This window comes from Acinonyx jubatus, chromosome C1 (assembly GCF_027475565.1).
Source record: "Acinonyx jubatus isolate Ajub_Pintada_27869175 chromosome C1, VMU_Ajub_asm_v1.0, whole genome shotgun sequence".
NCBI classification, from domain to species: Eukaryota; Metazoa; Chordata; class Mammalia; order Carnivora; family Felidae; genus Acinonyx; species Acinonyx jubatus.
This window is the reverse complement of record NC_069381.1, coordinates 185,298,342-185,312,186: the sequence shown is the minus strand read 5'-3', so window position 1 is coordinate 185,312,186 and position 13,845 is coordinate 185,298,342. Positions and strand designations below refer to the sequence as shown.

Here is a 13,845-nt window from a genome sequence, read left to right as displayed (position 1 = left end):
GTCTCTCAAAATAAATAAATACACTTTAAAAATATGGGGCACCTTGGGGCACACCTGGGTGGCTCAGTCGGCTGAGTGTCAGACTTCAGCTCAGGTCATGATCTCACAGCTCGTGAGTTCGAGACCTGCATCAGGCTCTGTGCTGACAACTCAGAGCCTGGAGCCTGCTTCGGGTTCTGTGTCTCTCTCTCTCTGCCCCTTCCCTGCTTACGCTCCCTCTCTCTCTCAAAAAAAAATAAATAAACATCTAAAAAAAAGTTTTTTTTTTTTTAAATATGGAGCACCTGGTTGGCTCAAACATCCAACTTCGGCTCAGGTCATGATCTCATATGCTCCTGAGTTCGAGCCCCACGTCAGGCTGTGTGCTGATACCTCAGAGGCTGGAGCCTGCTTTGGATTCTGTGTCTCCCTCTCTCTGCCCCTCCCCTGCTCATGCTCTCGTTCTCTCTCTCTCAAAAATAAACATACATACATACATACATACATACATACATACATACATAACTAGGGACGCCTGGGTGGCTCATTGGATTAAGCGTCAAGCTTCAGCTCAGGTCATGATCTCACGGTTTGTGGGTTCAAGCCCTGCATTGGGCTCTGTGCTGACAGCTCGGAGCCTAGAGCCTGCTTTGGATTCTGTGTCTCCCTCTCTTTTTGCCCTCCCCTGCTCATGCTCTGTATCTCCCTCTCTCAAAAAATAAATAAACTTAAAAACAAATTAAAAAATAAATAAATAGAAACAAATAAATAAAGTCTAAATCTGGGCATTACATTTGCTTACTGCTACTGGGGTGCTAATGCTTCTTGTCCTTTTCAACAAATAGAGCTAAGAAATCTACATAGGTATGTGTATGGGTATACTACACACATGAATATAAATATATACACATACAAATATATACACATATTTATATGGCCACCTATCCATGCATGTAACACATACATATGTATGTTTATTAAAGTCATAAATCCATACTTACACCTTGAATTATAATCTACTCACATAATATTCTCTTGTCTTCCCATCTATAATTGTATGTGCATATTCCCTCAGTAACAGCACCAGCTCCCAAGAACAACACCATTTACTCATTTTTTCTTAATCCTATTATACACCTACAGTTGTTTCAGAATTGCTTTGTTCCACACTACCAAAAAGCAAACCTAAAAGAGTTCAGTACTTGTTTGCAATTCTCCTCCATCTCTTATATCCCATCTTGTCCAAAAGAGTATATATAATCAAACACTGTGTTTGCAAAATCCTTACATAAGTTCTTTCATTCTTGTTTGTATACTTTCCACTCTACTCTCTCCTTCCATTGTTAGTAGCCAACTTCATTATTTTCTGGTTTATCTTTTGTTTTTGTTTTTTTTTTTTTGTAAATTATGGTAAGCTCTGTTTTACACCAAAGACAGCATAGTATATGTGCTTTTTATTCACCTAACATTATCTCTAGAAATCACTCCATATCAATTCACAGGGATCTTATTCATTTTTTGTTATAGATGTATAGGTAGTTCTCCATTATATGTATATACCAGAGTATATTTTAACTAATCTCCTATTCCTGAACCTTTAGATATTTTCCAATATTTTGCAGTTACAAATAATACTGCAATGGATAACTCTATGCATATATATTTTAAGTAAGCTCTATGCCCAATGTGGAGCTTGAACATGACCCTGAGATCAAGAGTTGCATACTCTACCAAGTGAACCAGCCAGGTACCTCTATGCATATGTATTTTTGTACTGTTAGAAATATATCTTTAAGATAAAATCCTACAGATGGGGGTGGTGGATGAAAGAGTAAGAAAGCACACATGTAGTTTTCTTAATATTGCCAAATTCTCCTCCACAGGTGTTGGAAAAGTACCATATTTTGATTCAAAATTATTTGGTAATCTACTGATACCTTAGAAATCCTGGTGCACCTCTTTTGGATTTCAGGTGGTAGTTAGAGTAGTCTCATGAAGTTTTGAACTCTCCCTCTCACTCCTGCCCAAACTGATGATTTTATATATTTTTAAATTTTGCAAATCTTTGCAGAAAGGAATTAACAAGGAAAAAGTAAGATACTTAAAGTACTTACTGAGTGGTGTTGTGTCTGGAGGTGGAAAATTCTCAGTAAAGTTGACATTACACAAGTCTGTGCTACAGCAGCAGAAACGGTATGTTCCATTCTGAATTGAGGGAGGGGTAGTAGTTACTACACATTCTTCATAGTGACATTCCTGGGGATCTCCAATGTGAGACCAACATCCTACAAATTGATATTAACGTAAACAAGTTAGGGATTAATACAATATATAAAATTTAAAGAAAATAACAAATTAATAATTATAATCAATGTGACAGAATAAGTGCATATACATACATGTTATAAAACACTCCTGCAAATCAATAGGAAATACACATTGTTTAAATAACAAAAAAATGGCAAAGTATTAATAAGCATTTCATGGGGAGAAAAGCCACCAATAATGGTTTAACCTCATCATTAATCTAAGAATTACTATTAAAGTAACATTAATATTTCATTTTTATCTATTAAATTGTTCTAGGCTTAAAAAAATAATATACAATTGTAACAAGGTTTCAGTAACACTCCCATATACTCCTGGAGGGAATGTAAATGTATATAGCATTTCTAGAAAGCCATATGGCAATTTTTATAAAGAGCCTTTAAAATATTCATGCTTTATAACTTAATAAGTCTACTTCTAGCAATCTATTCCAAGCAAATAATCAGATATAATCAAAGATTTAAGTTCAAAGATATCTACTGAAGCGTTATGTATTATAGTAAAACTGAAAAACAGTAAAATGTCCAACAACAGAGTAATGTGTAAGTAAATTGTGTGTACACAATATGTGTGTATACAATGAAATATTGTACAGAGGATAAAAATGTTCTCAAAGAATATTTAAAGATATGGGAAAATGTTCATACTATAATTTAAGATAGGGAAAACTGGGTATGAAATTGTTTATACATACTACATCATTCTAATTTTGAAAAATAAGTATACGCACATATAATAAACATAGAGGTACATAAAAAATATACCTGCAGGGAATAAACTAATATGGTAAAAGAGCTTGTAAGAGGATGGAATTGTAGACATTTGTTTTTCTTCTAGTTTTCTATATTTTCTAAACTTCATAGAAAGAAAATACATTGTTAACATTATAATAGGAAAAATATTATAAAAATAAGCTAAAATCTAACTACCTTTCACAAATATGGAATTTATGGATGAATATATACATGGATATATATTTTAAAACTGTTTTCCTAGAGAGGGTTTTAATCTATGTCCATGTCCTTGTTAGATAAATTTCAATGATATGAAACACAAAGTTATTTCAGGTAAGAAAAGTATTACTTGCCTTGTTTTACGAGGTTTATATCCCCTTTTGATTTCTCCCAAAGGCCATAGCAAGTGCTACCTTTTGAACATAATATTGTTCCATTTTCATGAGAGATTCGACTCTCACCTATGCCAAGGTCTTGTTGATAGGGATCTTTAAATGCACATAGACGTTCTTGGTTCTGAGAAGCTAAAATAAATAAAAGAATGACAAATTTATTTTTATGACAATCTTAGCAAAGCATTATTTTATGAAATCTTAGTCATTTTGAAAGGCATAATAAATTTTCCACTAAATCCCTATCAAGGCTTGAATAAATTTGTAATTTTATATTTATTCAATAACTTCTTCCTGTTCATTAACTAGCACCAAAGAAGAATCAAACCTGAAAAATGATTTCTCAAAATCAATCCCTTCTTACACAAATTATTCTCACCACTCTCCTATTAAACAATTTAGGTATGTGAGTAAAGAAATATCATTTTAAAAGTTCATGGTTTAAATCATTAAAACTTCAAAACATAAAAACAAACAATTTAATAAACTAGAGGGCTAAATAATCTTGTAAAATTCTGCAGGACTCACATTTATCATAGTTTAAAGTCATTTGTAGAAAGCTAAACATACATCATTGGGCACAGTAAACTATGGATAAGGAGAGTGACTACCAGTGGAGTACATGGTTTCTTTTTAGGCAGATGGAAACATTCTAAAATTAGATTGTGATAATGGTTGCACAATTCTGTAAATTTACAAAAAAATAATCCATCACTTAAAATAGTATACAAATTATACCTTAGTAAATTTGTTTAAAAAAATTTTTTTAACGTTTATTTATTTTTGAGGGGGGGGAGAGAGGGAGAGGGAGAGGGAGAGGGAGAGGGAGAGGGAGAGGGAGAGGGAGAGGGAGAGGGAGAGGGAGAGGGAGAGAGAGAGAGTGGAGGAGGGGCAGAGAGAGACAGAGACAGAATCTGAAGCAGGCTCCAGGCCCCAAGCTGTCAGCACACAGTGACACAGGGCTTGAACTCATGAGCCGTGGGATCATGACCTGAGCTGAAATCAGGCACTTAACTGACTTAAGCCACCCAGGTGCCCCTAATATCCTTAGTTTTTAAAACAAATTTACTGGGGCACCTGGGTGGCAGGTACGCAGTGCAGAGAAGTGAACTGGGGGATAGAAAAGCTGCAGAGAAAAGGGAGCTGCTTTCGCAGAGACTGAACAGGGAAAGAAGAGAAAGGGGAAGAGTGCAGGGCATCGGGATCTGTGCAAGAAAAGCATCCCCCCAAAAAGCAGCTGGAGAGAAAGAAAGAGAAAGAGTGAAAACACTTGCAGGAGACTGACTAGGAAATCCGTTCCCAACAATCATTGACAGGGAGAAAAGAGAGGTTTTCAATACCACCAGGATTCTATAAACAGTGGAGCACAAAGTGTGAAGTTTAGGATCTCAGTGCCTGGTGGTGCTCCGGTGAGGAAGTAGGGTGAATCATCAAGAGCAGGCAGTGCCGGTCTGTGGGGTCCATGTGCCACAGAGGGGAGAAGCAGTTTCCTTGCTTAGAGTGCATCTGGTAGAGGTGTTATGGTCTCCCCACAGGCAAAAGTCCCAGTGGACCCCAGAAAACTGCCATATTTACTGATATTGGGACAAAGACGCCAGATTGTGGCAACACCTGGTGCTAGCTGTGTGTTATGATTTGCCATAATCTCTGAACCTTTGCTGCTGCACAATCACTGAAAATGCTGAACATTTTCTGAGACAAGCTGGAACCCGGCCATTGTCCAGTGAGAGACTGTCCCCAAGAAAGTCTGCACAGGTCCAAGCTGCTGGGCCTCTGAAGTGTGGGATTTTTAGACACAACCCCTTCTGGCATAAAACTCTGGAGGAAGGTGCCACCTGGCAAATGGACAGCTTGGACACAGACAGGATAGAGGCAGGAAGTGGATAGAGGCAGGAAGTGGATGGAGGCCTGAGACAAAGGAGAGGCGCCTGATCAAGGCTCAGTGAGAGTGCAAAGTTCCTGCACCAGAGACTAGGAAGCTGGGTGAGCCATTACCACCTCTCCCATGATGTGCATGCACACATCCATAAGCGCAACACATGGATCCATCCCAGTAAGCTAAGCAGCACCACTTCAATGGAGAACGGAGCCATTACATCAACACCTGCCCAACTACACCCTCCAAGCACATCCCCAGAAGACCAACAGAAGTCACTCCACCTGCTTAGTGTATGGACTATAGAGTGATTCATAGTTTCAGTTCCAGGGGAAACTGGATATAAGTTCATTCAGTTTTCATTCTGTTTGATGGTTCACTTATTTGTTCATTTTCTTTGCTTCTGTTTTTGCTTAAGTTGTTTTCTTCTATTTCATTTTCTTTTATTTTATTCTATTATATAATTTTTTTTTATTTTTAAGTTTTATCTTGCCCTTTTTTCCTATCCTTTCCCTTCTTTCTCTACTCTATCAAGCTTCTTTCAATAAGCAGACTGAAACATATCCAGGATCTAGCTTCCTTTATTTGATTTTTGTACTGTTTTTAATTTTTTAATTTTAATTTTTTATTAATACATTTTTTTCTTCCTCAAAAATGACAAACCAAAGGAATTTACCCAAAAAGAAAGAACAGCAAGAAATGACAGCCAGAGACTTAATCAAATAGATATAAGTAAGATGTCTGAACTAGAATTCATAACCAGGATAATAAGAATACTAGCTGAGGTTGAAAAAAGCATAAAAGACACCAGAGAATCCCTTTCTGTGGAGACACAAGAAACAAAATCTAATAAGGCTGAAATTAAAATGCTGTAACTGAGATGCAATCTTGAATGGATGTCATGACATCAAGGATGGGCAAAGTAGAGCAGTGAATCAGTGATGTAGAAGATAAAATTATGGGGGTACCTGAGTGGCTCAGTTGGCTGAGCTCCCAACTTCGGCTCAGGTCATGGTCTTGTGGTCCGTGAGTTTGAGCCCCACGTCAGGTTCTGTACTCATGCTCGGAACCTGGAGACTGCTTTGGATTCTGTGTCTCCCTCTCTCTCTGCCCTCCTGATTGTGCTCTCTCTCTCTCTCTCTCTCTCTTTCTCTCTCTCTCTCAAAAATAAATAAACATCAAAAAAAAAAAAAAAGAAGATAAAATTATGGGGGATAATGAAACAGAAAAAAAAGAGGGCAACCAAGGCAAAAGATCACGATTCAAGACTTAGAGAACTCAGTGACTTATTAAAAAGGAAAAACATCCAAATCATAGGAGTCCCAGAAGATGAAGAGAGAGAAAAGGGGGCAGAAGGTTTACATGAGCAAATTATAGTGGAAAACTTTCCTAATCTGGTGAAGTACACAGACATCAAAATTCAAGAAGCACAGAGAACTCCCATTAGATTCAACAAGAACCGACCATCACCAAGGCATATCATAGTCAAATTCACAAAACAGACAAGAAAAGAATTATGAAAGCAGCAAGGGAAAAAAAGTCCTGAACCTATAAGGGAAGACAAATCAGATTCACAGCATATCTATCCACAGAAATGGGGCAGCCCAGAAAGGAGTGGCAGGATATACTCCAGTGTGCTGAATCAGGAAAATATGCAGTCAAGAATTCTTTATCTAGCAAGGCTATCATTCAAAATAGAAGAACAGATAAAGAGTTTCCCAGATAAACAAAAACTAAAGGAATTCATGACCACTAAACCAGCCCTGCAAGAAATTTTAAGGGGAGACTCTTTGAGTGGCAAAAAGACAAAACAAAACAAAAAGACCTAAAGCAACAGACAGTGAACGTCACCAGAAACACCAACTCTACAGGGAACACAATGGCACCAAATTCATATATTTCAGTACACATTCTAAATGTAAATGGATTAATCAGAGAAATACAAATCAAAACCACACTGAGATACCACCTCACAATAATCAGACTGGCTAAATTAACAACTCAGGAAACAACAGATGCTGGTGAGGATGTGGACAAACAGGAACTCTATTGCACTGTAGGTGGGAATGCAAACTGGTGCAGCTGCTCTGGAAAAGAGTGTGGAGGTTCCTCAAAAAATTAACAATGGAACTACCCTTCAACCCAGCAATAGCATTACTAGGAATTTATCCAAAGGATACAGGAATGCTGATTCATAGGAGCACATGTACCCCAATGTTATAGCAGCGCTTTCAACAAGAGCCAAATTATGGAAAGAGTATAAATGCCCATCAACTGATGAATAGATAAAGAAGATGTGGTTTATATATACAATGGAATATTATTCAGCAATCAAAAAAATGAAATCTTGCCATTTTCAACAATGTGGATGGAACTAGAGTGTATTACACTAAGCAAAATAAGACAAAGACAAATATCATGATTTCATTCATATGTGGAATTTAAGAAACAAAACAGATGAACAAAGGGGAAGGGAAGCAAAAATAAGATAAAAACTGAAAGTGAGGCAAACCATGAAAGACTCTTAATACAGAGAACAAACTGAGGGTTGTTGGCAGGGTGTGGGTGGGGGGGGTGGGCTAAATGGGTGATGGACATTAAGGAGGGCACTTGTTGGGATGGGCACTTGATGTTATATTTAATGATGAATCACTAAATTCTATTCCTGAAATCATTATTATACTATATGATAACTAACCTGGATTTAAATTAAAAAAAATTTTTTTTAGGGATGCCTGGATAGTTCAGTCAGTTGAGCGTCTCACTTCGGCTCAGATCATCATCTCACAGTTCATGAGTTCGAGCCCTGCATCAGGCTCTGTGCTGACAGCTCAGAGCCTGGAACCTGCTTTGGAATCTGTGTCTCCCTTTCTCTCTGCCCCTCCCCCACTCATGCTCTGTCTCTGTCTCTCTTTCAAAAATAAACACTAAAAAAAAAAAAAAAAAAGGAAACTTTGGAAATAACCTAAATGTAAAATATTAAAAAAAATTTTTTTAATCAATATAAAGCCAGAAACAGAAATGTTCAATCACACCTTTTGCTGAAGGAACAACCAATCTATTTCAATGCTAGTTAATCTTTTTCCATATACATAATCTGATTTAACTAATTCTAATAGAATATTTGCCACATAACTTATCAGTTAACAAATATTTATCAACATTGCTGAGAATACCAAAGAAGTAAAAGGTTATCAAAAGCAACAGCTAATCTTTATTTGGTTTCTTAAAGTTGACTTTCCTAATATGTTTGACTAGTCAGAATAACAGTCTAATACACATGACCAATATATTTATTACTCATGGGCTTCTGACTTATTCAGAAGAAGAAATAAGTGAGGTAAGATACACATGAAGATAAGGCTGTATCTTATTTTATATACTATGGCTTAATTCACTAGCACCTTAGCACTGGAAATAATCTGTGAAAATAATGTTTTCTGAACCTACAAAACTAAGCACTGAACTCTGAACAAAAAATAAAAGAGCCAAGAACTATATACCCAAATCCATTTAGACACATAGACCTGCCATATTTATCATAAGAGAAGCACCATCAAAGTATTGGGCAAGGCAAATAAGATATTCACAAGTAGGTAATATAGAGTTCTACCCTTCAAGCATCTTACATGATCTGTTTGGAGATACACAGTAATTACTGATTTCAGTAATCACAAAGAATAATTACTAAAAATAAATGTAACTTGATTTCCACATTTAAAACCATTTAGGCAGTCTTCTATGAAATATTACTAATATCAACTAAAGAGCCAGAAAATAAAGTACAGCCTATTTATAAAAACCAATTCTAGGACATCAGTGTAATTATGATTCTACCATATTTCTGCAACATGTAGCCACATATTCAAAGTCATTTAATGACAAGTTTAATTATAGTTACTAGGTTATCTCGCACATTTAATACCAGTATTTCTTTAAGCTATCCTAATGTGCAAACTTTACAAATGATTGCAAAGGTTAAAATCAAACATATTTCTAGATATAAAGTAGATACAGCAAAAGATTCATACTTAAAAGTTTTGAACTATAAACAAAAACTCTGTAATGCACATATAAAAAAGCATATCTATATGGCATAATTGTTTTTTCCTATCCCATCTCATTTAAAAAATTTTTATTATTTTTTTAGTAATCTCTACACCCAACATGGGGCTCAAACTGACAACCGTGTGATCAAACATCATATGCTCTTCTGACTCAGCCAGCCAAGAGGCCCCTCCATTTTATTTTGAAGGTTTTGAGGGGTTTTTTTTGAAGTCTAATGCCTCCCTCCTCAGTGCAAACATTCCACATAATCACTACACAATACCAAAATCAAGAAATTGACATTAAGATAATTCATACAGTTTATTCAGATTTCACCAGTTATACATGCAATAATCTATGTGTATGAGTGTAAATCTATGCAATTCTGTTACATTCTATCAAAATCACAATACTCAACTGTACTATCCCAAGATTCCTTCATGTTAACCATTTATAATCACCATCTGTTTCCATTCCTAAAAAATAGCAACTACTAATCTGTTATCCAGCTTGATATTGTTATTTCTTGATTGTTATATAAAGAGAATCATGCAATACATATCCATTTGAGATTGGCTTTTTTCACTAAGCAAAATTTCCTTAAGGCTCATCCAAGTTGCTGCCTGTATCAACAGTTTATTACTTTTTATGGAGTCCTATTCCATTGTATGGTTGTACCACAATCTGTCTAACTTTTCACCCTTCAAAAGGTCATTTGGGTAGTATCCAGGTTTTGGCTACCAGAAATAAAACTGCTACGAACATTTGTGTACATGTTCAATTTTAACAAAAATTTTATTTAAAGTAAAACGAGAATAATATTCTATAAAGTATGGTGTCTACCAAAAGGAACTTGACATTAGACCATTTGCTCTACCAACAGAATACATTATGCCCCATCATATACATTTGTGCACTAAAAACTTACATAGCATTCAAATTCCCTTTCTCTGACCAAGTACTTGTAGTACTGTCAGTAATTGGCTTGTATTACAAAATCTTGGTTTAAAGAGTCATGCAAGTAGTAGTCCTTACATATAAACAAAGTAAAATGTGGCAAAATAAATAACAGCTAATTATGGCATTAAATATCTGAAATGAGAGACTCCAGTTACGGGGTGTTTTTTTTGTTGTTTAAACAAAGACTGGTCCTTTGTAATAAGGTCAAACAGGCCAAGTATGCCCTCTTTCCCTTCTGATGCCTGGACACCAAAGGCCGTTTAATGTGGAAACCTCTGCTGGCCAGCTTTTCCTAGAAGCATGCCAAGGACAAGATTGATCCATCAATCTTTATCTCTATTTTCTTTCCCCTACATTAAAAGTAAATAGGCATTTGGCAAATAAGTTTTCACATAATAAATGTGAATTTCACATTAAAATACTCAAAACTACAATGAAACAACAGTACTACCATCTATTAGAATGACTAAAAGTTAAAAATAAAACAAAACAGGAACTTCTTGACAATATCAAGTAGTGCCAAGGATGTTGACACAGATGGGGAAACAATTCTAATAAAAATGTAAAACAGTACAGCCACTGTGGAAAATAGTTTGATATTTTCTTATAAGTTAAACATTTAACATTTAACTCATTAACCCCACTCCTAGGTGTTGACCTAAATGTAATGAAAATCTATGTTCACACAAAAACTTACATGTAAATGCTTATAATGACTTTATTTGTAGCCACCCAAAACTATTTACAACCCAAATGTCTCTCAACTTAAGAATGGATAAACAAAGACATGGAGAACTTGAAAGCATATTATTAAGTGAAAGAAACCAATCTGAAAGGCTACATACTGTATTATTCCAACTATATGACATTCTGGAAAAGGCAAAACTATGGTGACAGTAAAAAGATCAGTGGTTGCCAGGGGTTGGGGGAAGGGAGGGATGAATGGGCAGAACACAGAGTATTTTTAGGTCAGTGCAATTCTTCTGTATGATACTGTAATGATGGATGCATGTCATTATACATTTGACCACAGAATGTACGATACCAAGAATGAACCCAAGATTAAACTGTGGACTCTAAGTAATTATGTGTTATCTGTAGGTTCATTAATTCTAACAAATGTATCACAGAGGTTCAGGATATCAATAGTGGGGGCAGCTGTGCCTGTACTTTTCCACTTCATTTTGCTGTGAACCTAAGGCTGCTCTAAAAAATAAAGTTTATTTAGGGCACCCGGTTGGCTTAGTTGGTTGAGTGTCAGACTTCAGCTCAGGTCATGAGTGCAAGCCCCTCATCAGGCTCTGTGCTAATAGCTCGGAGCCTGGAGTCTGCTTTGGATTCTGTCTCCCTCTCTCTCTCTCTCTCTCTCTCAAAAATAAATAAACATTAAAAAAATTTTTTTAAGTTTATTTAAAAAAAAAAGGTACTTTTGAGAAATGCAATGCTTTATCTCAAAAAGAAATTTCTGATGCATAAAATTCAGATATAAAGTAACTTGGTATGGATGATTTTCAAGGATGTGAGAGGAGGGTGAGGGTTCTTGTGGCCACACATCTCAAATTATATCTAAAAGGTGACTGAATGGTGTAACCTATTGATGGTGGAATATTTATTATTTTTTAGCACATAAAAGAATTATCAATAGTTCATATAAGGAAAATTCAGATTTTATACTTAGGATAATTTTCATTAGTTTACCTATAATTTATAAGGGAAAAGAACAAATGCAATCAACACTAAGTGCTTGTTCCGTTCACTAGCTGCAGAATTACATGCATTTTAAAACATTTTTAATTTTGTAACGTTCAGTGATAGACAACAAGCCAAAACATCAGACTATATACATTATCCTTCTCATGCTCCATTTATTTGTTTTACCTCTTCCTCACATCAACCTTTTTCTCATAACCACAAATATTCAACATGCCAATTTCCTCAGAGAGATGCAATCATATAAATTTTTAATTCTACTATACAAGCCCTACTTAGTATCACAAAAGTAAAACCTGAAGCACAGATAGAGAAATCTCCTATAAAACATTCTTCTTAACATAAACCAGGCTTAGTCTTCAACAGTCATGTCTACAAAGTAAATCTAATGAATGGAACATGTGACCCTGTATTGTGTTTACATCTATCCATTTATTTATGTCAAATTAAAGAGGATTTTTTTGTGTGTGTTCCCTTTAACAAATCAAATTAAATTTAGTTCTGAAAATTAGCTGGCTCATATTCAGTATTTCCAAGATAGTGATACTGAATATATTTCTGAGGAAATATACTGAATATATTTTCTGAGGAAGTCAATGTCATGAAGTATTTATCCCTAACCTAAAAACCTCAATGGCTATATCAGAAGTTGCGAAGAATACCACCATAAATACCAGTCTCCAGCTTATGTTCAACCAATTCTGCCCTCATCAGCCATTAAAATGTACAACCACTTTATTTCTAGTGGAAGAACTGCCACTTTCCCTCATCTGCCTCTCTAGCTAGGATCAATAGGAACAGTTATAATACAATAATGAAGATTTGTCTACTACCTTCAATCAATTCCTTCCTGAAAATTGGCAAGGTGGTAAAAAAAAAAAAAAATCTAGTCAATGATAATCCTACAATGTCAAAATCAATTCTCACCTAATAGAGAGATATTACATTTCAAAATATAAAACATGCTAAGTATAAATCTTCCCGTAGCTTTGGTCAAACATTTCATCCTTTGCAAAAACAAACTAACTTCCTTCAATTAACAGCAAATATTTGTTACCTTGAGACAGAAAACCATACATTTAACTATTAAATGGAAATTATAATTGGAATCTTTGCAATATTCCCAATAATCCTATGAGATGGGCATTATCATTTCAATTTTACAAAGAAGGATACTAAAACATACAGAGGAATAAAGAAGTTATCCCAAATCACCCAGCTGCTAAGTATCAGGGTAAAGTTTCAAACTCATGTTTGTCTGATTCCAGAATGTCTGCCAAATAGATATTAGGCTAACTTATCAGAAAATTTAGGGTTTTTTTAATTGTTTCATAATTTTATTTGATGTATTTCATTTTTTTTGTAGTTTCAAGTTTTTTTTTTTTTTAATTTCAGGAGAATTTAGTGATTCATCACTTACATATAACACCAAGTGGTCATCCCAGCAAGTGCCCTCCTTAATGCTCATCACACATTTAGCCCATCTCCCTACCTACCTCCCTCCCTTCCAGCAACCCTCAGTTTGTTCTCTGTATTTAAGAGTCTCTTGTGGTTTGCCTCCCTCTCTTTTTATCTTACTTTTGCTTCCCTTCCCCTAATTTCATCCGTTTTGTTTCTTAAATTCCACATGAATGAAATCATATATTTATCTTTCTCTGATGCAGTTTCAAGTTTTTATTTGAATTCCAGTTAGTTAAAATTCAGTGTAATATTAGTTTAAGGTGAAACTTAGATTTTTATTTTCATTATTTTTTCTTTTGAATTTCTAATTATTTTCATTCAATTTGTTGTATTTTAAACTGTTTACATAGCAAAAACC

At 35.2% G+C, this 13,845-nt stretch overlaps 1 protein-coding gene across 1 annotated transcript in view; it reads right to left on the bottom strand.

Annotated features, from left to right (window-relative positions):
- Positions 1-13,845, bottom strand: part of BMPR2 (bone morphogenetic protein receptor type 2) — a 198,350-nt gene that overhangs the window by 81,998 nt on the left and 102,507 nt on the right. The window contains exons 2-3 of the mRNA XM_015075919.3: positions 3,395-3,565; positions 2,094-2,264 (exon numbers count right to left, since the gene is read on the bottom strand). Coding sequence (XP_014931405.1) covers positions 2,094-2,264; positions 3,395-3,565 — 342 coding nt within the window. The remainder of the gene's footprint in view (positions 1-2,093; positions 2,265-3,394; positions 3,566-13,845) is intronic.